Here is a 21,139-nt window from a genome sequence, read left to right on the forward strand (position 1 = left end):
TCTTTTTAATTATTTTATGAGATATACTAAGAAAATCATTTAATTCTAAACTTTTTTATTTAACTTATACAATAAAGTTGAATTATAATTCAATTTATCGTATTCTTAAAATACATAAATTAATCATATCAAATTTTTAATATATTATAACAAAAATTACAAAATATAAATCTCATATCATAAAATTATCTTATTTTAAATTTTAATTATATTTAAATTTAAATCTATATAATTTACAAGATATATATAGACAATATTATTCTTGACAGTTATTTTGACTGAATATCTTGTGTACGTACGTTTAATTTAAATTTTGAATTAAAAAATAATTTTCTTCTTTTTTATTTGTTTTTTCTTTTTGTATTTTTGTTTTAATTTTTGACAATATTTTTCTTGAATAACTAAGATTGTATATACATTTGACTTGAATTAACTATCTTTTTTGGTCAACTTCTTTGTACATTGCTCCATGATAGATATTGTTTCAAACTAGACTCAACTTTGATCTACTCCAAATTAAACTAAGGCCAATATCACTTCTTTGTTGGTCCACTCTTAAGTTGACAAAAAATAATTTTTTTTATTAACATAATTTAAGGTATGCCTCAAACATACATATTAATGTTAAGCGTGAGTGTTTGCAGGTACATTCCCACTATCAGATCTCCAACTTCGTCTTCAGTCACACTTTGGATTCTGACAGCACCACCAACTGAGATTATTTCTTCCACTAATCCGCCATCATCACCGTGAATATGAATTTCAATCGAGACATGTATTATTTTCAAATGTGCTTCAACTTCTTTATAATTTACTAAAGATATGTAATGATATCATTTTGAACGCAGAGAATTAAAGTGTGTGAATACTCTAAATCAACTCAAACAAATGATCAATATATAAAATATATGGAATATAAATTAACTTCATTACATGGTGAATGCACTTTATCTCGATAAGTAAAGTAAAAAAAACAAAGTGAAACGTCCAATAAGTTGTGGTTACCGGCCTAATAAGTTTTGTCTTACCTTAATTGTGAATGTTAACCACAAATTAAAAGTCTATTAACCCTTTATTCTTAAAGAAAACAGCTGTTAACACTTGCATGATAAGATAATTGAGATGAGGTTAACTTCACTTACCATTCACGTAAAGGTTGTCTGAAAAATTGCCGGCAATAAGCAATTTATTTTACAACACATCAAATTGGTTTCTCACTTTGAACTGCCAAGTTTTGCTTATACTTGTGGAAATAACTAGTTGACGCCTCCGAAACTATAGTAAGTTACATAGCAAGCGAAATCCAAATTGAAATGCTTTTACCCTTCATCATTGTTCACCTTTCTTTTTTTGGTTATAATCATTATATATATTCACCTTTCTGTTTTTGGTTGTTACAAAATTTTCAAGACTATCAAATTATTCTTTATTGACCATTAATTATGACAGTTAAAAAGTGAAGCATTAGTGGGTGTAGGTAGCTAGCCTCAAACCAAATTTGCCTATCTGGCTTTTTGACCATCTCTCACTCATGCAAACTTTTTTTTATAAATTTTTTATGTTGGTTTTCATAATTTTATTTTAGATAAATATATTTTAATTTCAATAAAATTATTATTTTTTATTTTTAATTTCTATAAAAAAAATATCCTTAATTTATTATTTCTAAATTCAATCATAAACCGATTACATTATTATATCCTGAGCATCATATATCGTTTTAAAATTTTAGATTTATTTGATGTTTTTTTAGAATACCATATTCATACTATTGATTTATGAAATTTGAATATTTTATCTTACAAAATATAAATTCCAATATTTAATATTATTTAAATTATTAATAATAATTAAACTAATTAAAACACATGTAAATATTTCACCAAAAAAACATATGTTAAAAAAATTCATGTGGCAAGTGTCCATGAACTTTTGTCAAACACATAGACTATGATTTAACAATAATGATCAAAATAGACAAAATAATATTTAAAGAATAAAATTAAAGTCGAAGAAAATATTTAATAAAGAGTAAAATAAAAAAAAATTAGTAATTTTTAGGATGGAAAACATAATCACATCTTTATTTTATGAGTTTAGCATGCAATGATAGGTGTAGCAATAAAAACAAAAATGTGTTGGAGTGAATAAATAAAAAACAATAATTAATCCTTAGAAGTGAAAAAAACAGAGAATGTTAGGTGGCTTGAAACTTACTCAAAAAGATGGGCCAGGAGTCCAGCACGTGAGTGGGATATTTACTCGGTATACGAGGAAGGAAAGGGGCCCAAATGTGAAGCTAAATGCGTTTAAGCAACATCAATGTAAACTCAAATATTGGTTCCCTCTCCTCAATCCTATTTATGGTTCGTTACGCTAAAATCTCGCAAATCCCAATTACTTACTAATGCACTGTTTATTATTCGAAGTAAAGAGGATATTCAGAATTGAGAATGACACAAATTTACGCTACTTAAGCCGACAACGTGTTTTAATCTAACCATTAAGCTTAAATATTCTAAAAGTCAATATTCTAAGAGCATTTTCTGATTTAGCATACTTAATTCCACCTTATCTTGTACCTCATATGATCGCATATAGGGTGAGCGTGGTAACTCTTGAATATGACCGGCAATACTTTTATTCACAAGATATAATTAAATTATTTTTCTTTTAATTGTCAAAAGAATATTTTTCTTTTAATTTTTTCTATTTATATGTATGCTCAAATATTATTAATTTGCGATTGTTTTCAAATAAGTATTTCTTAAAAATGACATATATTAAAAACCACAAGTATGAGTACAACATATTATTTGATATATGTGTATTTTTAAGTTGTGGTCTAACCTTTTTATAAGTCTTATGAAATTTAAAAATTTCTTTAAAAGTTTACTTTATAATTTTTTTTGTTGCAAAAGTATGAATCACTCAAGTTGTGAGTGGTGAAAACTTTTATAAATAGACTAATAAGTTAAAAGTTTGATAAGATTGAGTTTTACTATTTTGATATGTAATATTATCTTTTAGAGAACTTAATTTTATATCTTTTATTATTTTGTCTTTTGTCAAAAAAGTTGTGGTCTAGAGTTTTAGTAGCATCCGATCGAGACTAAGAGTCAGTCATACGTGACGGTTACTCTCGTAGATTTGTTTCTTGTAGACGATAACAAAGACATAAAATGAATTAAGTAGGATGGTCAATTCTATAAATAGGACAATAGTTTTGTCTTCGATGTAGAAGTGATATCTATAAGGAATCTGACTCTCAAGTCAGTAAGAGATTGGGTAGGAGCAAAGGTTAAAGGTTAAGCGTCTATATAGACCATAGGTGGCAATGACATTTATAGCGATGTTAGATCTTTACAAATACTATGATGGCGTCCTCAAAGAATGATGTATTGTGATTTTTACTACTTTGCTATGTATCGCATCCTACCTCGCTAGAGTTGGAGTCGGTGAGAGAATATTCTTCAAAAAATTGTAAGGAAGATATTGAACTTGGAACGAGTATTGCTAATAAACTTGATCTTTAATCCAAATTTAAAATAATTTGTTAGGAGTCATACTAAATGTTCTCATAAAAATTATCAAAAGCAATTACAAAAGATAAACCGACTAATTAAGAGTTTGGTTTAGCTACATCATATGACTATTAAATTAATATATTTGATGTTAAAATCAAAACAAATTATTTGTGATGTCTTGATCCGTTAGTGATATATTTTTTGTGATATATAATATTTTTATATATAATATAAAAAATATTTAACTCTTTTAAAGTGAACAGCTCACTTTAAAAATTAAAAAAAATAAATAATATGAATCATGATGAAATAAATAATTAATATTATGTACAAATTCATAATTAATTATGAATAATTATAAGTTCAATAAATTATTTACTCACCTTTCCTACTTGTGATATTAAAATAACCAAATTCAAATAAAGAACACAGCTAGATGTGCTGAACTCGTCGTCTTACACAACCTTACGAGAGTTTCACTCGAATTGAATTCCAAGTAAAGGATACGTCTAAAAAAACATTACAAAAAAAATAATTTGACAAGATGAAGATATTTTTTTATAGAAATGTTTATTTAGTTTTGAATAAGTGATGGTGGTATATACTTTTGGACAATTGTCAGAACAACGTTGCCTTTTACTATCGATTATTATTCATTCAGATATCCAAAAGCATATTTCAACGACAAGTAGTCGCTTTGGCCGAGTGGTTAAGGCGTGTGCCTGCTAAGTACATGGGGTTTCCCCGCGAGAGTTCGAATCTCTCAGGCGACGTTATTCCTTTTTTATTTTTATTTTATTTTTATTTTATTATTTTTTTATTATTTTTTTTTTTATTTTTTTATTTTTTTTTATTCAGGGAAAATATATTACTACTACTAATTAAGTCTCTTATAACTTGCTTTGTTAATTGAAATCGACATTAAAGCCCTTATAATTAATGTAAATAAGTTAGAATTTGTGGCAGTGATGATAGATAATTTGACAACATATAATATGAGGTGTAGGACCTTTTTTTTTTTTTTTTTTTTAATGAAAGAAACAAAAGAAGTGCATTTGTAGTGCCACGCCAATCCCGGGATATTTGGTAAGGTAAGTCACCGACTATGCGTTGCAAACTATTTTCTACAAATATTGTCGTATTTATTTATTTAATAATTAAACATGTTAATCAGTACTATAAATTAAGTGTGAAACATTAGTTTTTGTTTTGTTCGCTAAGACCAGCTTTGCCAAATCGAATCCCACTTTGTTCTCATATCTACTGTGTGTGTGGTCAGTTTTATTATATTTCATAAAATTGAAATTAAACTTTTATTCCCTTTCCCCTGTACTCTTGTTTGTAAGTATTGTCAAAATAAAAACAGGCACAGGTGCAACTTGACATAATTTTTCATAACCCTTAAATTTTAACCTTATTTATCATGCTACATGTCTAAATATATGTCTTACATTTTTCTTGACAAAGAATATGTAGTATATTGTATTTTCACAATTAGTGACAGTCATGCATGTCTTTTTTTTCTTTTCTTTTTGACCTAGTTGAAGAAATGTGTAGCAGCCTTAGTTAGGTTGCTAGACGTACATATATAAATATCATCCACCACTCACAATTAATGGACTGGTCTGTGTGGGGGATGAGGTTTGAATATTGCAATGATTGTGTTCCACCCACTTACCATCTTAACCTTATCTATTTTCTTCCGCTAAATTTTCTTGATAAATCTCAAAGATATGAGAAATAGTACTTCGCTTCAATTACAAAAATGTAATTTTCAACTCATGAAAGGTTACTATTTCTACGTGGCTCAAAAGAACAGGCTCAACCAGTCAAAGTGTCAAACAGTACTTTTTGTCGCTTTACAGGAAAAAAAAAAAGCGAAAAATTTGCGCGAACATTGTGACTAGATTTTTTTTTTTTTTTAAGAAAAAATCTTAATGGAGGAGTTAAATATTTTCCCTAAGAATTAATTAAGGTTACAAGGTCATGTGTTTCTGATTTAATTTCCCTCGTAAAATAAACATTTCAGGAAGATATTACAAAAATAAAAATAAAATATTTTTTGAATATTTTTTTAAATTATTCTTTTTTGAAGATTTTTTTATAATTTTAAAAGAATGTCAAAATATGATTTTCAGTAAATATAAAAATATATTTTCTCTAATTAGCTTCTATTTTCTCTCTATCAATATCAAAAGAAAAATTTGTAACTAAATATCATTTCATCAACTAATATACAAAGTAAAAATTCAAAATAAAATATTTTTAAAAAGAAAACGGACCTTAGTTATACCATTCCATAAAAAGTGGTTGATAATCATCAATGGGACTGTACTTCTCTAGTCAACTAGTACTAGTATCTCTTTTCATTTATATTTGTGGAATTTATTTAGTACTGTATTAATAAAATTATGTAGAATGTGATCCATTTAATTTTATTCTATATATATTTATAGGTCTTTAATATTTGAGGTGATTCCTGTGTGTCTGCGTGCGTTCTTAGTTAAAATCGGAAGTTCACTTACCATGCACGTAAAGTTGAAAGAAGCATAGTTTGTCCCATGACTGGGAGGCATAAAGCAACTTACTTGTTGCTTACACGCCCATGCCGTGAGCATTGATCAATTCATCACCTGAATTGGCAAGAAAACAGAAAAACCCATTTTCTATATTTAACCAAAGTTCAGATTCTCCCACTGATATTTGATTCACCCCATCATGAGATATAAGTTTGGTACAAAACTTAGTGACCCAAACATTTCGGTTTCTACAATGACCCAGTTAGTGATCAATTTTTTTATATGAGTAGTTCATTCGATCTCTTAAATCAATTGTTAGAAGAGTTAATGATCAGTTTAGAAACCAATTAATTGTGAAATGTCGTTAATTGGTCAATAGTCACTACATCACATTATTAAACCAAATTTTTAACAATAATAATAATAGAATTGCCACTCTTTTAAGGTATTATTAGTAAGAAATATTCATCCCCGTTTAATTTATTAAGGTATGTAAAAAATTATAGGACTGTAGAAATTAATTAGATGATTTGCACAATTATTTTTTTCTTGGATTTTAATCCTGTCAATTCTCTTAATTTTACTTTTTTTGTTTTTAATTCTTTTATTTGTAGTGAAAGTTTATTTCATATAGTTAATATATATAGAGTTTTACAGAAATTTAAAATTATTTTAAATAGTATTAAGATACATCAAAATTAATGTACTTTTATTAAAAACTATTAATTTTTGTGTGTCTCAATAATATCTCAAATGGTTTTAAATTTATATTAAATTTTACGTACATAATGTAAAAGATATAAACTTTTAATTCAATGATTATTTTCAAAAAAAAGTAAAATAAAAAAATAAAGATAATTAATAAAAATTGAGAGAGATTTAAATCGAAATAATTCTAATTCATTTTTTTCAACTCACAATCGTTTAATTAATGAAAATGTCATAATCACTTTCACCAGTTCAAGTTAATATTTTTCCCATTTTATGAGATTAGTATAGATGTGATAACTAATTTTAGAAATAAAGTGATAATTTATTTACCACTTCCAATATAATACCAACGACTATTATTAACAATGCGAATATTAACAGTAAAAAGAAAAATAATTTTACCATGTTACCACCAAATGAGAGTTGTGTTACAGTAGAGAGTGAAAACAAAATTAATATTGCTATTTGGTTGCTTAAATGCCAATACGTAGAATCCGAAATATTAGGTGGCGTACACATCCAATAGAACCTTTCAAACCAAAAAGAAGGTAAGTTTCACATGCTGTACCAGGCAGTATTAATAAATTTGTACTTTTGATCTCATCTCACTCTAAAGCAAATTTAAACTCACGAATACGTACGTTCGAGTAGGTCAAATTATGTCTATCTAATGAGGCATGATATATACGTACGTTATACACTGATGGGTATGTATTAATTCAGTCTTTTATTTATTGGATTTTGATTTGTCATGTTAAAGTGGGTAAAGTGGTTCCCGATTACAAAAGTTACGGTACAATGACAAAGTTTTGGCTTGCATGCAGCATGTGGACCGACAATCGTGCCAAACCTCACGCGTTGACCTCATGCTGACCATTGTAACTGAAGACTCAACTGCCGTTCAAACTTCTTCGGAATAGTCCTATTACTGGTAACCATAATCAAATTACTACATGAGTTGAGTGGAATTATTTTTTTCAAACTATATTCAAATAGATTAATTTTGTGTTTTTAAAATCTGATTTTTAAATTAAACTCAAATCATGTCCATCCAATCACGAGTTGAATTAGCATTTTATAAAGAAAAATATTTTTATTTTAAAAAATAAATATATATAAATCAATTAAATTTAAAATTCAACAACTAAGTTATAAATATATATATATATATATATATATATATATATATATATATATATATATATGTCAAATTAATTAATATGTTTGGTTCCTGAGATTAAAATGACAATTTTGTTATTCAAACTAAACATTATTAAATTTAAATTAGCCGGTTCAAATTAAATATTGAATGAATTGAATTAAAATGGAAGTTGATTTGGTTTGGGTGGCCAAATTTGGAGGTTTACATATAATAATATTTTTAATTAACATACCTAAAAAATAAAATAGAATTAGTTAATTACTCATGATTTTTAAAAGGGGAAAAGAGATTGTGTTAGGGAATAGAGATTTAGAGGAAGACAAGATTGTATTTTCGGATATAAGAATATCATATTTTGAAGAAGAAAATAAAATGAATTTTGGAAATTATAGTCGATGCAGATTGAACCAAATAGGATGGTCGGAATGAAGATTGGAGTGAAGCACTCCATCTCCAGAAATGGTCATAGTTCCTACAAGTACTTTGACGTTCAAATCAGTATATAATATAGGTTGAGAAGGAGTAAGAGTCATGGATAGATTGTGTGTCTATGTCAATAGGCATGTGTTCTCTTTATAGCATGTCTTAGATGTTATAACACTCATATTTTCGACAAGTATCTCATTGTGATCACTACTCTATATTCCCTCTTATGATCTGTTTAGGTTAGGGTTGAGGAAAATAATATTCCTTCAAGTGCTAAGGGTGATTGGTTTATGTCTCATGAATTCAAATTCAGAGTTTTGAACCAACTCAATATTGGATTCACTTTATTGTTTTCAATGAAATAGGTCTCACTACTAAAAAAAACTTTATTTAGCTAGAAAAACTGTATTTACTAGAAAATTTGTATTTAAGTCAGTCTAAAAGTCTAAAACATAGTTATTGGGCGTCAAAATGTTACTCCATGTGACATGGCTTTGATGTGAACAAGCCAAAATACCCCTTAAAGTGAACCTCAAAACATATAAAATTTCCACTTGACCGATGGAACCATTTAACTATCATGATTAAATTTGAGAGACTTTTGTTAATTCATAAAAATTAGGTCCTAATTAAATAACCCAAAACTCAATTTCAAATCCTTTGTCAATTTATTCAATTTATTTGGCGTGCCCAATATATTATCGTACGTTCTTCGGTGATGTGCGTAAGTTATTGTGTTTCTTTATATATAAGTATTTTTAATTATATGTCCCGCGTCCCCTTTCTTTAATTTTGGTTGTCCTATGGTTCATCACAATAAGTATGAACTAAGGAATTCTAAAAGATAGAGTTACAATTTTAAAGTGATGTGGTAGCTAGGATTTTATAAAGAAATGTGATGACACTAATCAATAACACAAGTAATGTAATAATACTAGTAAAACAAGCAATATGTAGCTTGGGCCATACTCAACTCAACCATCGTTTAACTTTGATTTAGAGGTATCACGTGCACATGGTCACACCAGTCACGAGGGTCCCTAACGAGCTAGTGGCATTTGGCAAATGCGTTAAGCAACATCTTCTGCATTTGTCTAGTTCAAATTTCAAACTCTTAATTCACTTCAGTGAATGTGATGAGATATGAATGAATTAGGCATGCTCATTGAAGTGTGTGGTTAATTTATAAATGAAGTGATCTTTGTTGCTTGAGTTGGTTAGTTTTATCTTTTTTAAATATCTTAATGAATCAATCAGCGTACGGATTGAGGAAAGAGATTGACATATTTGTACGTCAACCATGATCACGGTCACATACCCAAAAAGTATCCTAAACTTCTCTCAAATTGCAATCCTCATCCGCATTCAATCGTGGACGCAATCATAGCACAAATTAAATTAATTTTGCTACGTGGAAATCCTTTACAATTCATTGGAAGCTTAATAAACGGTTGAAGAAAAGTTGATCTTTATCGTCTTTATTAATTTTAATTAGATATAATGAAAAATAAATAAATATTTTTTAAATTTAATTATGAGATAAACATTAATTAAATCACTAACTCAATTGTAATTAAAAAATATTGTTCATCACTATAAATATTTTAAATAATTTTTAAATCCTAGTCAACAATAAAACACTCATATTCAAATTTGCTTAAAAGAAGTTTGTGAAATTTTTTTCTAAAATACATCCATATAGTCAAAGACCTTATCGGTAGACTTTTACTAAAATATGAAATTCGGATTTCTGTATTTCTATATCCGGAATATATTTTTTATTCCTACAGCTATAATATATTTTCTATAATTTTATAACTTAATTTTCGTACGTAAAAGAAATATGATTTACTTAATCAAGATATAGAACTTTTACGTCAAACAATTACATCAAAATAAAATCGTTAAGTAAAAATAAAAATTATTTATTAATCCCTCAAAAAAATTATTTATCAATTGTACAATTTATTTTGAATGTGGGACAGAGCAATTCAGAAGACCAATAGAGTTTGAAGCAAGTGCATGCATGGCAAAAATTGTGCGCCATATATCGTGAATGGCAATTATAGAGGCACGTAGTCAACCCTACTAGTATATCCAAAAGTTAATTCGAACGAATGGGTCATGTGACATATTGTGACCCGCATATCTTTTAAATTTTTCCTTTTCCATCCAAAATATTGTGACCCGCTTTTACGTGCCCAAGAAGGAAAATAATCCACGTCATTGCCCGTGATTTCCCTTTCATCACCAATAGATCAAGGTTAGCTGCTAAGTTGTTTTATAAAAATAAAAATAAGGTAGCTATATATAATAATGGAGTGCCCAAAATAACCCCACTTAATGGCTACTTTTTTATGTTCTTAAAATGGCTATTTTGACGGCTATGATAATTCAACCCTTGTATAAATTAATGTATATTAAATACAATAGGTCAATTATATTTTACTAGGCCTAAAATAAGATGTACTATAGGGCTCCTTTACTTGTGATATTTTCTGTTTTGGTTTCACTTTGATTTATAAACATAATTTTTTTTAAAATATTTCTCTTATTTTCAAAAACTTTTAAAACGTCTAAACACTTTTTCTTATTGTTTGTGAAAATGCATCATTTATTATCTTTACTCTATCGCATTTGTTTATTATGTAAAATTTATATATTCTTGTTAGAAATTTACAATAAATATAAATTTAAAAAAAAATGAAAAATTGAAAGTGTTTTTACAAAATAGTGGTGTATGTTTTCATTGTTACTCTAAACGTTATCTTTTTCGTGAACATATTCCTTGTACATCCTATCTCAGTAAATTTTGCTTTTCTATCCAAAAAAAGTGCAATGCGTCTCAAACAAGAATGCAAACTGTAATTCCTTCCTTACCCAAGGTGGAAAAATGTACTATAGTTACACAGAAAAGCAATAGCAGCTGTAATATACTAACATTATAGCATACGTTTTCATCTTTAATTAGATTTAAATTTTAAGAAAAAAAATATATATGAAGGTATGGAAGAGAGCAAGCATTGCGACACTTAGCATGTACTCGTCTTAAAAATGTTGTCTTGCGTGGCATGTGAGATTTGTGACAGCATATAGTAAAATGTTCCCACGTGGCATATTTAGACAAGTGCCGTGCATCACTTAGAGGGAACAACTTATCTGTCCAGAAACCTCCCAACAAAAAGTGGGTCCTATGTAACATCTCTATATTCTCTCCTTTAGTAATTCAGATTCTGTCCAAAATTTTGAAGGAAGAGTGAAAAAGGTGTGTTATTGCAAAATTGCATACTCTTTGTTTGGACTTTACTTGGATTTGCAGCCTTAGCCTACCTTTTCATTGCTATCTCTCCCAACAAACAAGTTATCTCGCTTAGGCATTTGTGGTAATCAACAGTACCAAAATATCCATCACTTCATTTCAATTTTGTTATCATTTTTTAATAAGAGATATTTTCAAATTGTAGCATATCATCTTATAAAGTTGAAGATTGTATGCCGGATATATTTTAACTGATTAAAGGAGGTTGTGTGTGAAAATTAGTAATTAGTAAATAATAAGAGTGACTTTTCTCTTCCAAATCTTTAGCATAAGTTTAGTATAGGTTAATCAACTAATGAAACAACTATTAAATAATTATAGGGGTCGATGATAAAAATCTTTTATATATTAAACGTAATAAAATACTCAATTCATCGCAACTCTTTAAAATACTTAATTCATCCTAAAATTAATGTTTAATAATAATTAATTATAATTTATATTATTACTACAAAAAATTTATAATTGATACTAAATAATTATAATGTGTGTATATAATTTGAAAGTTAATTATAATATTGATATTTTTTCCCCTTTGAACCTCTCTTTCAAGGTACATATATAGTATAAAAAAATTCATATATAGTATTAATTAAGTATATAATTGATAATATTACTTAATAATAAATTGTTTAAAAGAATTCGAATTTAAATTTTAATTAAAATTATTTTTAGTTAAATTTTATTTTTTCCATCAAATTTAGAATTACTAAAATATTAAAAAATAAATGCAGTATTCTAAAAATGAAAAGGAAAGGAAGAAGAGAGGTAACCTTTTCTTTGTGGAAGGAAAAAGAAATTAAAGAGAAAAACAAGTGGGGAGGGGAAAAAAAAGGACAGATTCGATAAAATGCGGATAAGATGCATATCTTGTTATGACAAAAAAGAAAACACACTCACAGTAGCAGCCACTTAAAGGTGGATGTGGGGAGGATCCACCCACCACTTGTAGCATGTAAAAACGCAACTCCATCTACCATGTTTTAAATCCTCAGGAAATCGCAAAACTTCCATCTAGTAATTTCAGAAATCGATATTTGGCAATCAAAACTTCACCTCAATCCTCTATGGCTCGTCAGATTGGTGTTGATTGAAAATAAATAAAAAGAGAAAATTATGATAAATTGAGCTTTAAACATTCATAATACTAGTAACTTTTTTACTTACCCTACATCAATTAAGTCACTATTTTGATAATATGAAACTTTTATAAACTAAAATTTACGAGAAAGATTTAATTGATATGAATTAGGTATTGATTGAGAGAGTATTTTTGAAAAAAGTCATAAATATAAGTGAAAGAAAAAAAAAAGTCATTTTCGATTACCACTACTACAATAATTTTTTAGTCTTTTTTTCTTGTTTGTAAGTTTTGTGATTTGTTGTATTAGTTAGTCATTTGACACAATTTATTTATCATCTTGAAATTTTTTTTTACCTTTATTTGATTTCAATTGAGTTATTTAGTTTCTCTAGACGACATGTTATTTATACTTTTATATTGAGGTTTTTTATATTAAATATTAATGTTTTTATGCACTTTTATTTGAATTTATTGTTATATATTTATTGTTGCTCTTTACAGATTTTTGTGAGTCGAGATAATTTTATATATATTATTTGTTATTAAATTTATATATTAATTTCCAATTAAAATATACTAAAAAATATTTAGACTTTTAGTAAATTACAATATTTAGATCATTAAAAATGTTTTTAATTTTATCATAGCTAACTCTAAATTTATGACCCTAAATGATTGTTTGTTATGTATTAATCATATAAAAAAATTATGTTTATAATATATAATAATTAAACTCTAAATTATTTTTATATTTTATATATACATATTCCCTTTGTTATTATTTAATTCAAATACTTTTGTTTATAAATAAGAAATGAAAAGAATAAGTCCGGCCTTTTTGATATTGTGAGTGTATGTGTTTGTGTGACAATCCATTTAAAACGTGATCACCCATTAAATTTAGATGCCACATAGAATAACCCCTATTTTTTGTAAATAATATTTTTAAATAGATTGAGATTTTCAATTAAAACCTAATTGTAATTTTTTAATAAAAGCTAAAAAAAATTATTCAAAATTGAATTAAAAACAATAAAAAATTAACTGCTTGCTTCATGCTTCTGCTTTCAAATTCAATTAGTTTTGCACTATTATTTTTCCTATTCCATATTCTTTTTAATATCGCATTTTATTAAGGTAAAATATATTGTATCTGCACCCTATTGTGGGTGGCCTGTCATTTATTCCAAAAATGTAACAAATATATTTCATTTTCAAGTTACTTAAATTAATAATTAAACCATAAATATATATTGTTATTCTTAGTAATGAAAATTGAATATGAACAATAAAAATGGTGTTACCATTGCAAAGCCTATATCGATCCTTTGTCATGTGCAGGTCAGATGTACACAGATTGAGATGCATAATGTGAAAGCAATAATATCTTTATACCTATCAAGATGTGATCATTTAAACATCTAAGTGTTGTAAATTTACATATTATGTGTGAGATGGGATACATGCATGTAGGATAGAGCTGCAGGTCGATCGCCATGTGTCGCAAAGTTAGAAAGCCTTTAATCCAAATTGGAAAAATCCAAGGGTATAATAGGGTGCTCCAGATTCACTCATCAAGAGGATGATATTAGGGGGCTCCATTTTTTTATTCATGGGTTTATCTAAAGTCGTCAATTTCACAAGCTTATTCATTATTACTCTCATCTCACTTATTTAAATGGTCATATATTTCATAGTTATTTAAATTCTAAAAATTAAAATTTTATAGGTTAAGTGAAATCTATTGATCTATTTTTCTAAATTTATTTTCAATAAAATATTTTTTATTTTTCTTCAAAAAATAAATATTTTAGTTTTTTCATTAAAATATTTTAGTTTTTTTAATAAAAAATAATTTAAATTTTTTTTACTTTTTTAAAAAATAAATTTTTATTTTTTGACAAAAATTTTTAGTATCTTTTTGAGAAAAATAAATATTAAAAACATTTTGAGATAAAAATACTAGGGGCTTTAAGCCCACAAAAATAAATAAAATAATCAATCGAAATTTTAAAAAATTATTTCAATCAAGTCTAATTCATCATCAGAAAATTAATTTGTAGAATAAGGATTATTCACCACTTATACACTTAACATAATCAGTTGTGTTTTGACACTAATTAATTATTATTAAATATAAATTAAAATATATTGTTATTAAACACTTGTTGATCTATGAATATGTGTTGGGATATTGTTTCTAAGTGAATCACAATGGGTTTGAGGATTTTGTAAAGTTCAATATGATCTATTTTCTTTGATCGTTTAATTATTTATTTATTATCTCATTAAAGAGTCAACTTAATCTTAAAATTATATACAATAATGAAAGTAGTTTATAATTCACTTATATAATCATATACGTGACAATAAAAATAGTTTATTATTTATCTTTATTCTCTTTAAGTCAATGCTAAAAGTATATTTTTCACTAATTCTTATACGAAAGTATACTTTAAAATTCATCCATTATAATTTTAAATCATTCATATAATAGATATTTTTACAAAGATTAATCGCTAGAAAATAGCATCAAATTTTGTGCATCTAAAACATGGTTACAAAAAGAGTTTTATTATATAAATTTAATTTATTAATTTGATAAATACTTCCATTTAAATAACTCTTTTAAGTAGTCTATTTTTCAGTTTTATTATTATTATTATTATTATTATTATTATTATTATTATTATTATTATTATTATTATTTCCCTTCTTTAAAAAAAAATCAATATGTTAAAATGTATATATCAAAATGTTATATTTTTGTGGATTTCTGGAAGTCACATCCTCGTCTAGAAGCAACCACCTAAAGAATAATTTTTTTTTCTTATAATAGGAGGTCACATTTTTGAGATGCGATCATCTATTAACAAATAAAAAAAAAAATTAAAATTTATAGATGGATATTTTAAAAATACAGTCTTTTAAATAAAAAATTATTTATCGTGTGATTATAGGAATGCGAAAGTCAAGATATAAAACCTTTTTTTTTCTTCAAAAAAGGTAGGTGTGAAAAAAGTAACCAAAGGTAATTTAATTAGTCAAAATTTTTTTTAAAGTTATATTTTTTCTTTCATGGGCGATGCACCTATTAGGCTATTGAAGCATTGTTCGTAGAATTTTGAACATATATATATATATATATATATATATATAACCCCATTTTTCAGTCAAAAAGTTGTGCTTTTTTAAAATCTGTTATTATTCTTTTTTAAATATAAACCAAGTAAATCTATCGCTTAAATATACAGGTCTAGGTAAACTCATTTCAAGCTTTCATGCTAAAAGACATTGTCATATTATGTCATTCGTTAATTATTTTTCTATTTTAGGTATGTCAGCAAATGTTTCGTGACAATGTGTAGATACAAAAATATTCATTTCCACTTTCGTTAAAAAATAATATAATATTAATTTCACATTTGTTCTCTAGATCACGTTTCTTTCATTTGGGTGGGGTAGTAAAAATAGAGTAAAAAATAGGCAATATAAATATTCTGATAGAAACAGAAAATAAAACAAAAATTAAAAATAGACAAGACAAGTAAAACAATCGAGTGTAACTGAACCAGTTGCTGAATCGTAGTTTTGACCCTGAAACAAGTTTGGTCTTAAACGAGTGCCCAGGATTCGGTACACGAATTTGCCCACTTCAATGTCACTGGCCGCTGAAACACGAACCAATAAGGCACGCACGAAAACCCGGAAGTGATCCTCACGCGCATCCGATAATCGCGTACGTTGTTTGAAACCTGGTACGAAGTTAAATTTCAAGAAAATAATAACTGAAGTTAGTTTGTTACACTCGCAACAAATTTAACCGCTTTTGAAACAAACCCAAGCATATTTAGAGATGGTTAGAGAAAAATTCACTTTACTCTCTCACCCTTTTTAAGTTATTACTATCTCTCTCTCTTTTTTTTTTTTTAGATTATAAAAAAAGACGAACAAAAGGAGAGAGCGTTTCAAAATCAAATGCGTGCGGACAAGGGAGAAGCATTTTTGCAAAGAGGAGCTAATTTTATATTTACTAATAAAAACACAATGCGCATCTTGGTCAACAATGTTTGACCCAAATAAACGACAATGTTAAGGTCTTTTATGTAATTAACCTATTCCTGCCATACCTAAATATTTTATTGTGTCGGGTTAAATTAAAATTACATTTTTTTTTTCATTTTAATATTTTGAAAATGTTTTAAAAAGCTTGTGAGTTCGGCTGTGTCGTTGCTGTTGTTGTGGTCTGGGGTCAACAATACCTTTTGTTTTGTTGGGAGATTCATTAGTCATTACTCATTATACCATTACCCTCTTATATATATAACCCTTTTGCCTTAGTTTTTGTATCTCTTAAACAAGAGAGAAAAAAAAGATATAGAAAGAGATTAATTAAGTAGAGGGATATGAGAACTAGGAGAGGGGCTTGTTATCCAGAACCTGGAATAGTAACAACGGTATGTTCCGTTGCAAAGAGAAAGAAGGATGTGCTAATACTCGCGCATATGCCTAAAGAGTATAATTTTTGTCCAAAGAAGCAGAAGAAATGTTCCGAGAAAACGGTTACGGAATACGATTATTTCGATACTTTGCCCGACGACCTTGTTATTTCTATCTTCTGCAAGCTTAGCTTCACAGCCACTTCCCCTTCCGATTTTGTCAGCGTTTTCATAACGTACATATTCTTCATACATTTTTTTAATCTGTTCTGTAAGGGCTTGTTTGGTTATTGTTTAGATTAATTAATTTGATGATTGTTGTGGAACAGGTGTAAAAGATTAAAAAGATTAGCACTCCATTCTCTTGTGTTATCCAAAGCGTCTCCGAGAACTTTCTCCATTAAAGCCAAAAACTGGTCCGAATCTGCACAACGATTTCTCAAACAGTGTGCAGAGGCAGGGAATGTTGAAGCCTGTTATACTTTAGGCATGGTTAGTATAAAATATGATATCACTATAAAATTTAAAAAGAAAAAAACTAGATCTATGAATTTATTTTTTGCTTTTAATCAAATGATTTAACAGAAACGGTTTTATTTTTTGCAGATTCGATTTTACTGTTTACAAAACAAAGGGAGCGGTGCTTCGCTTATGGCAAAAGCTGCGATGAACTCTCACGCGCGTGCTCTCTACTCGCTTGCGGTTATACAGTTCAACGGCAGCGGCGGTACAAAAAGTGACAAAGACCTCCGTGCCGGAGTTGCTCTTTGCGCCAGAGCCGCTTTTCTCGGCCACATCGACGCGCTGCGTGAGCTTGGACACTGTTTACAGGACGGTTACGGTGTTAAGCAGAACATCGCCGAGGGGAGGCGTTTTCTCATCCAGGCGAACGCACGTGAACTTGCCGCCGTATTATCAACCGGCGCCGCCGCACATCATTTTGTATCAAAAAACGTTCAATCGCAACTCCGACACGTCGTGGCGTCCGGATGTCCGCTTCTGAGCGATTTTGGATGTAACGTGCCGGCGCCGGAGCCACATCCGGCCAGCCGGTTCATGGCGCAGTGGTTTGCGATTCGAGGCGGTTCACCTGGTTCTGGTTTAAGGCTCTGTTCGCATGTAGGTTGTGGACGGCCGGAGACGCGGAAGCATGAGTTTCGACGGTGTTCGGTGTGTGGCGCGGTGAATTATTGCTCACGCGCGTGTCAAGCACTTGATTGGAAGTTCCGCCATAAGGTGGAATGCGCACCTGTGGAGCGATGGCATGACGAAGATGATGAAGACGCCGGAGAAGATGACGGCGACCGTGAGGTAATGGTTATGGAGGATAGTTAGAGAAATTTTCGGAATGGTATTATGGCTATGGTTAACGGTAACGGTAACGGAAGTCAATTTACACGGCTCTAACGGCGAAATGAATCAATTTTTGATGAGGTGTCCAAGAAATTATACGTGATTTATTTGGCCGTGTTAAAAGGTAGAGACTTTTGTATACGTACATGTACGTACCTCAGTACATGTCTTCCTTTTTTTCTCTTTCTTGTATAGTGAGAAAATTATCCCGAAAAATGATGGGTGTTGATTTTCCTATTTTCTATTTCCTTAAAAATTTTGGTTACAATCCTAAAAGTTTATGTCAAAAGAAAATTATAAGTTATGATTTTGCTATCAATTTTATCTATCCTATTAAATGATAAATGCAAATAAAAATCAGTATTTTAATGATATTTGTTTAGGGTTTAAAAATTTTTTTATTAGTAGTGAATTGGAAGTTATAAAAATAATAGAGCATAAGTTCCAGCATCTAATAAATAGTAGTATAATATGATATATAAATAGTATAATGTTCTATAAAATAATTATATTTACAAAAACTCTATACCATTTTAGTTTGAATTTAATGAGTATGTATTTATAGTACAAATAATTTTACCCAACGAGTTAATAATTTAATATAAATTATTAATTTTGTTTTAATAATTGATAGAAATTACGACCGTATAGAATAATATAATTTATATTTTTATTAAATAATAATGTAAGATTAATTTATGTTTAAATAGTTTTCTTTTTCTATAATTTTTAAAAGAAATTAATTTTAATGCCGTATGCAATAATTGTCTTTACAAATTTAGGTGCATTTGGTTAAAGAAAGTTATAGGCTATGAAAATATATTTCCTTAGCTTGTAAAATAGATTAAAGCTGACTATTTTAATATATATATATATATATAAAGTTGAGTAGCTTTTAATCTATACATTATAATAAAGCAAAGATGATAATTTGGCAAGTTTGCCACGTGTCAGCCAAATAGAGTGTTAGGAATATATCAAGTTTCTATTAATAGAAATAATATCTGATGCGTCCTTTAATGACCAATTAAAAAATTAGGAAGAATGAATTAAAAATAAAATAAAAAATTAAGAAAGAAAAAAATAAAACTTTCAATTACATCACGACCTTTGTACGTGAGATGCATTGAGAATTTAGTGGCCAATTAAAAAATTAAAAATAAAATACAACAGTTTTTGAAGGTAATTGTATGCGGTTGTTGAGAAGTTAATGGTCAGTTAAATAAATAAGAAGAATGAATTAAAAAAAATAAAAGGCGAGTTAATGGCCAGTTAAAAAAAAATAAGAAGAATGAATTAAAAATAAAAGACTTTTTTTTTAAGAAAAAAATAAAACTTCCATTATACCACGACTTTATACATATGATGCATCGTTGAGAAGTTAATGGCTAATTAAAAAATAAGAAGAATGAATTAAAAATAAAATACAGTACACTATTACTTGATAGTTTTTTAAGGTAATTATTTTTAAACACTACTTTATCAACCACCATTTCAAATTAATTAAAAAATTTATTTTATTTTACTAATTGTTTTTCAACTTTCTTTTTTAATTCGTCGTTATCCATTAACCGTATATCCTCAATAATCTCTCATTTTTCGTGTCTCTTTTATAAATATCATTCGCATTATCTCATTTGTACACAATTTCCTCTTAATTCAAACAACAGTGCGAAAAGCTCTTATTTCTCGATTTGAGACTACTATTCGTGAGAGAGTTGTGTACAACTTTTGTTCTCTTGGTGTTGCGTCTAACTCTGGAGCATATAAAACAACCGGACATCAATTCAATTTGAATATGCAAAATAGTATTGGTCCGAGAGTTTAGTCACAGTCTCTCCGTACTCAATTTCATTCCAAGAAATTCGAAATGTGTTGCCAGTTTTTTTAAGACCGCTTTAAATTAATTTAATTAATTAAAAAATTTATTTTATTTTAAAAATTCATTTAGTGTCATCAGACTTTCCTTTTTAATTCGCCTTCTCGGACAACTATCTCTCTTCCTCACATTTTTTGCGTCTCTGTAAATATCATTCATGTTACACAAATCATTTTTAACTTTTCTTTACCAAATATTCCTTATTCATTTTGTGTTTATCTTTCTCCTTTGATGTCTGAAAAAAAAAGATTTTGTTGCTTCAATTTCTGAGCCATGGAGTTTGGTTGTTAAAGTTGTGCGATTGTGGTTTAAACATAAATTTTATGCAATGGAAATGGTCTTGAAGGATGACAAGGTTTAATTCTCTTTGTGTAAATTCAAATTTTAAATTATATTATTTGTGTATTAACAAATTTGTCTTTCATATTGTTAGGGAGATAGAATTGATGTGTACAATTCTGTTGGTGTTGCTTCTAACAACACTTTCTGGTGTATATGGAACAATCGGACACCATTTCATATTGAATCTGGAAAATGATACATAGTTCGAAATGTTGACATCAATTACTACTTTGGTAGATATGTTCACACGAATTATGTAAATTTATTTCAATATGTCATTATTATTTTATTTTATTTATAAAAAAAGATTACTATTTTGTTATATATAACTTTTTATTGTTTATGTTTCTAAATTTTGTCTCACAAAAATTGTACATC

The 21,139-nt window shown here is 27.8% G+C and overlaps 1 protein-coding gene and 1 non-coding gene across 2 annotated transcripts; both read left to right on the top strand.

The window, feature by feature from the left end:
* Window positions 1-4,218: 4,218 nt before the first annotated feature.
* On the top strand, window positions 4,219-4,300 carry TRNAS-GCU (transfer RNA serine (anticodon GCU)). Its single transcript has one exon. It is a non-coding gene; the product is annotated as a tRNA-Ser (tRNA).
* Window positions 4,301-17,040: 12,740 nt separating this feature from the next.
* LOC101491689 (F-box protein At1g67340-like) lies at window positions 17,041-18,859 on the top strand. Its single transcript, XM_004504381.4, has 3 exons — window positions 17,041-17,423; window positions 17,517-17,679; window positions 17,794-18,859. The coding sequence occupies exons 1-3, from the start codon at window positions 17,155-17,157 to the stop codon at window positions 18,520-18,522; spliced, it is 1,161 nt and encodes a 386-aa protein (XP_004504438.1). The 5' UTR covers window positions 17,041-17,154; the 3' UTR covers window positions 18,523-18,859.
* The last annotated feature ends 2,280 nt before the right edge of the window (window positions 18,860-21,139 follow it).

The sequence above is a fragment of the Cicer arietinum genome, chromosome 6 (assembly GCF_000331145.2).
Source record: "Cicer arietinum cultivar CDC Frontier isolate Library 1 chromosome 6, Cicar.CDCFrontier_v2.0, whole genome shotgun sequence".
In the NCBI taxonomy this organism is placed as follows: Eukaryota; Viridiplantae; Streptophyta; class Magnoliopsida; order Fabales; family Fabaceae; genus Cicer; species Cicer arietinum.

Bases quoted from the DNA above. Each gene is read 5' to 3' on its own strand.
- LOC101491689 (XM_004504381.4), top strand. From the start codon at position 17,155: ATGAGAACTAGGAGAGGGGCTTGTTATCCAGAACCTGGAATAGTAACA. The intron at 17,424-17,516 runs GTACATATTCTT...GTTGTGGAACAG, and splicing joins TTTGTCAGCGTTTTCATAAC to GTGTAAAAGATTAAAAAGAT. The intron at 17,680-17,793 runs GTTAGTATAAAA...TATTTTTTGCAG, and splicing joins CCTGTTATACTTTAGGCATG to ATTCGATTTTACTGTTTACA.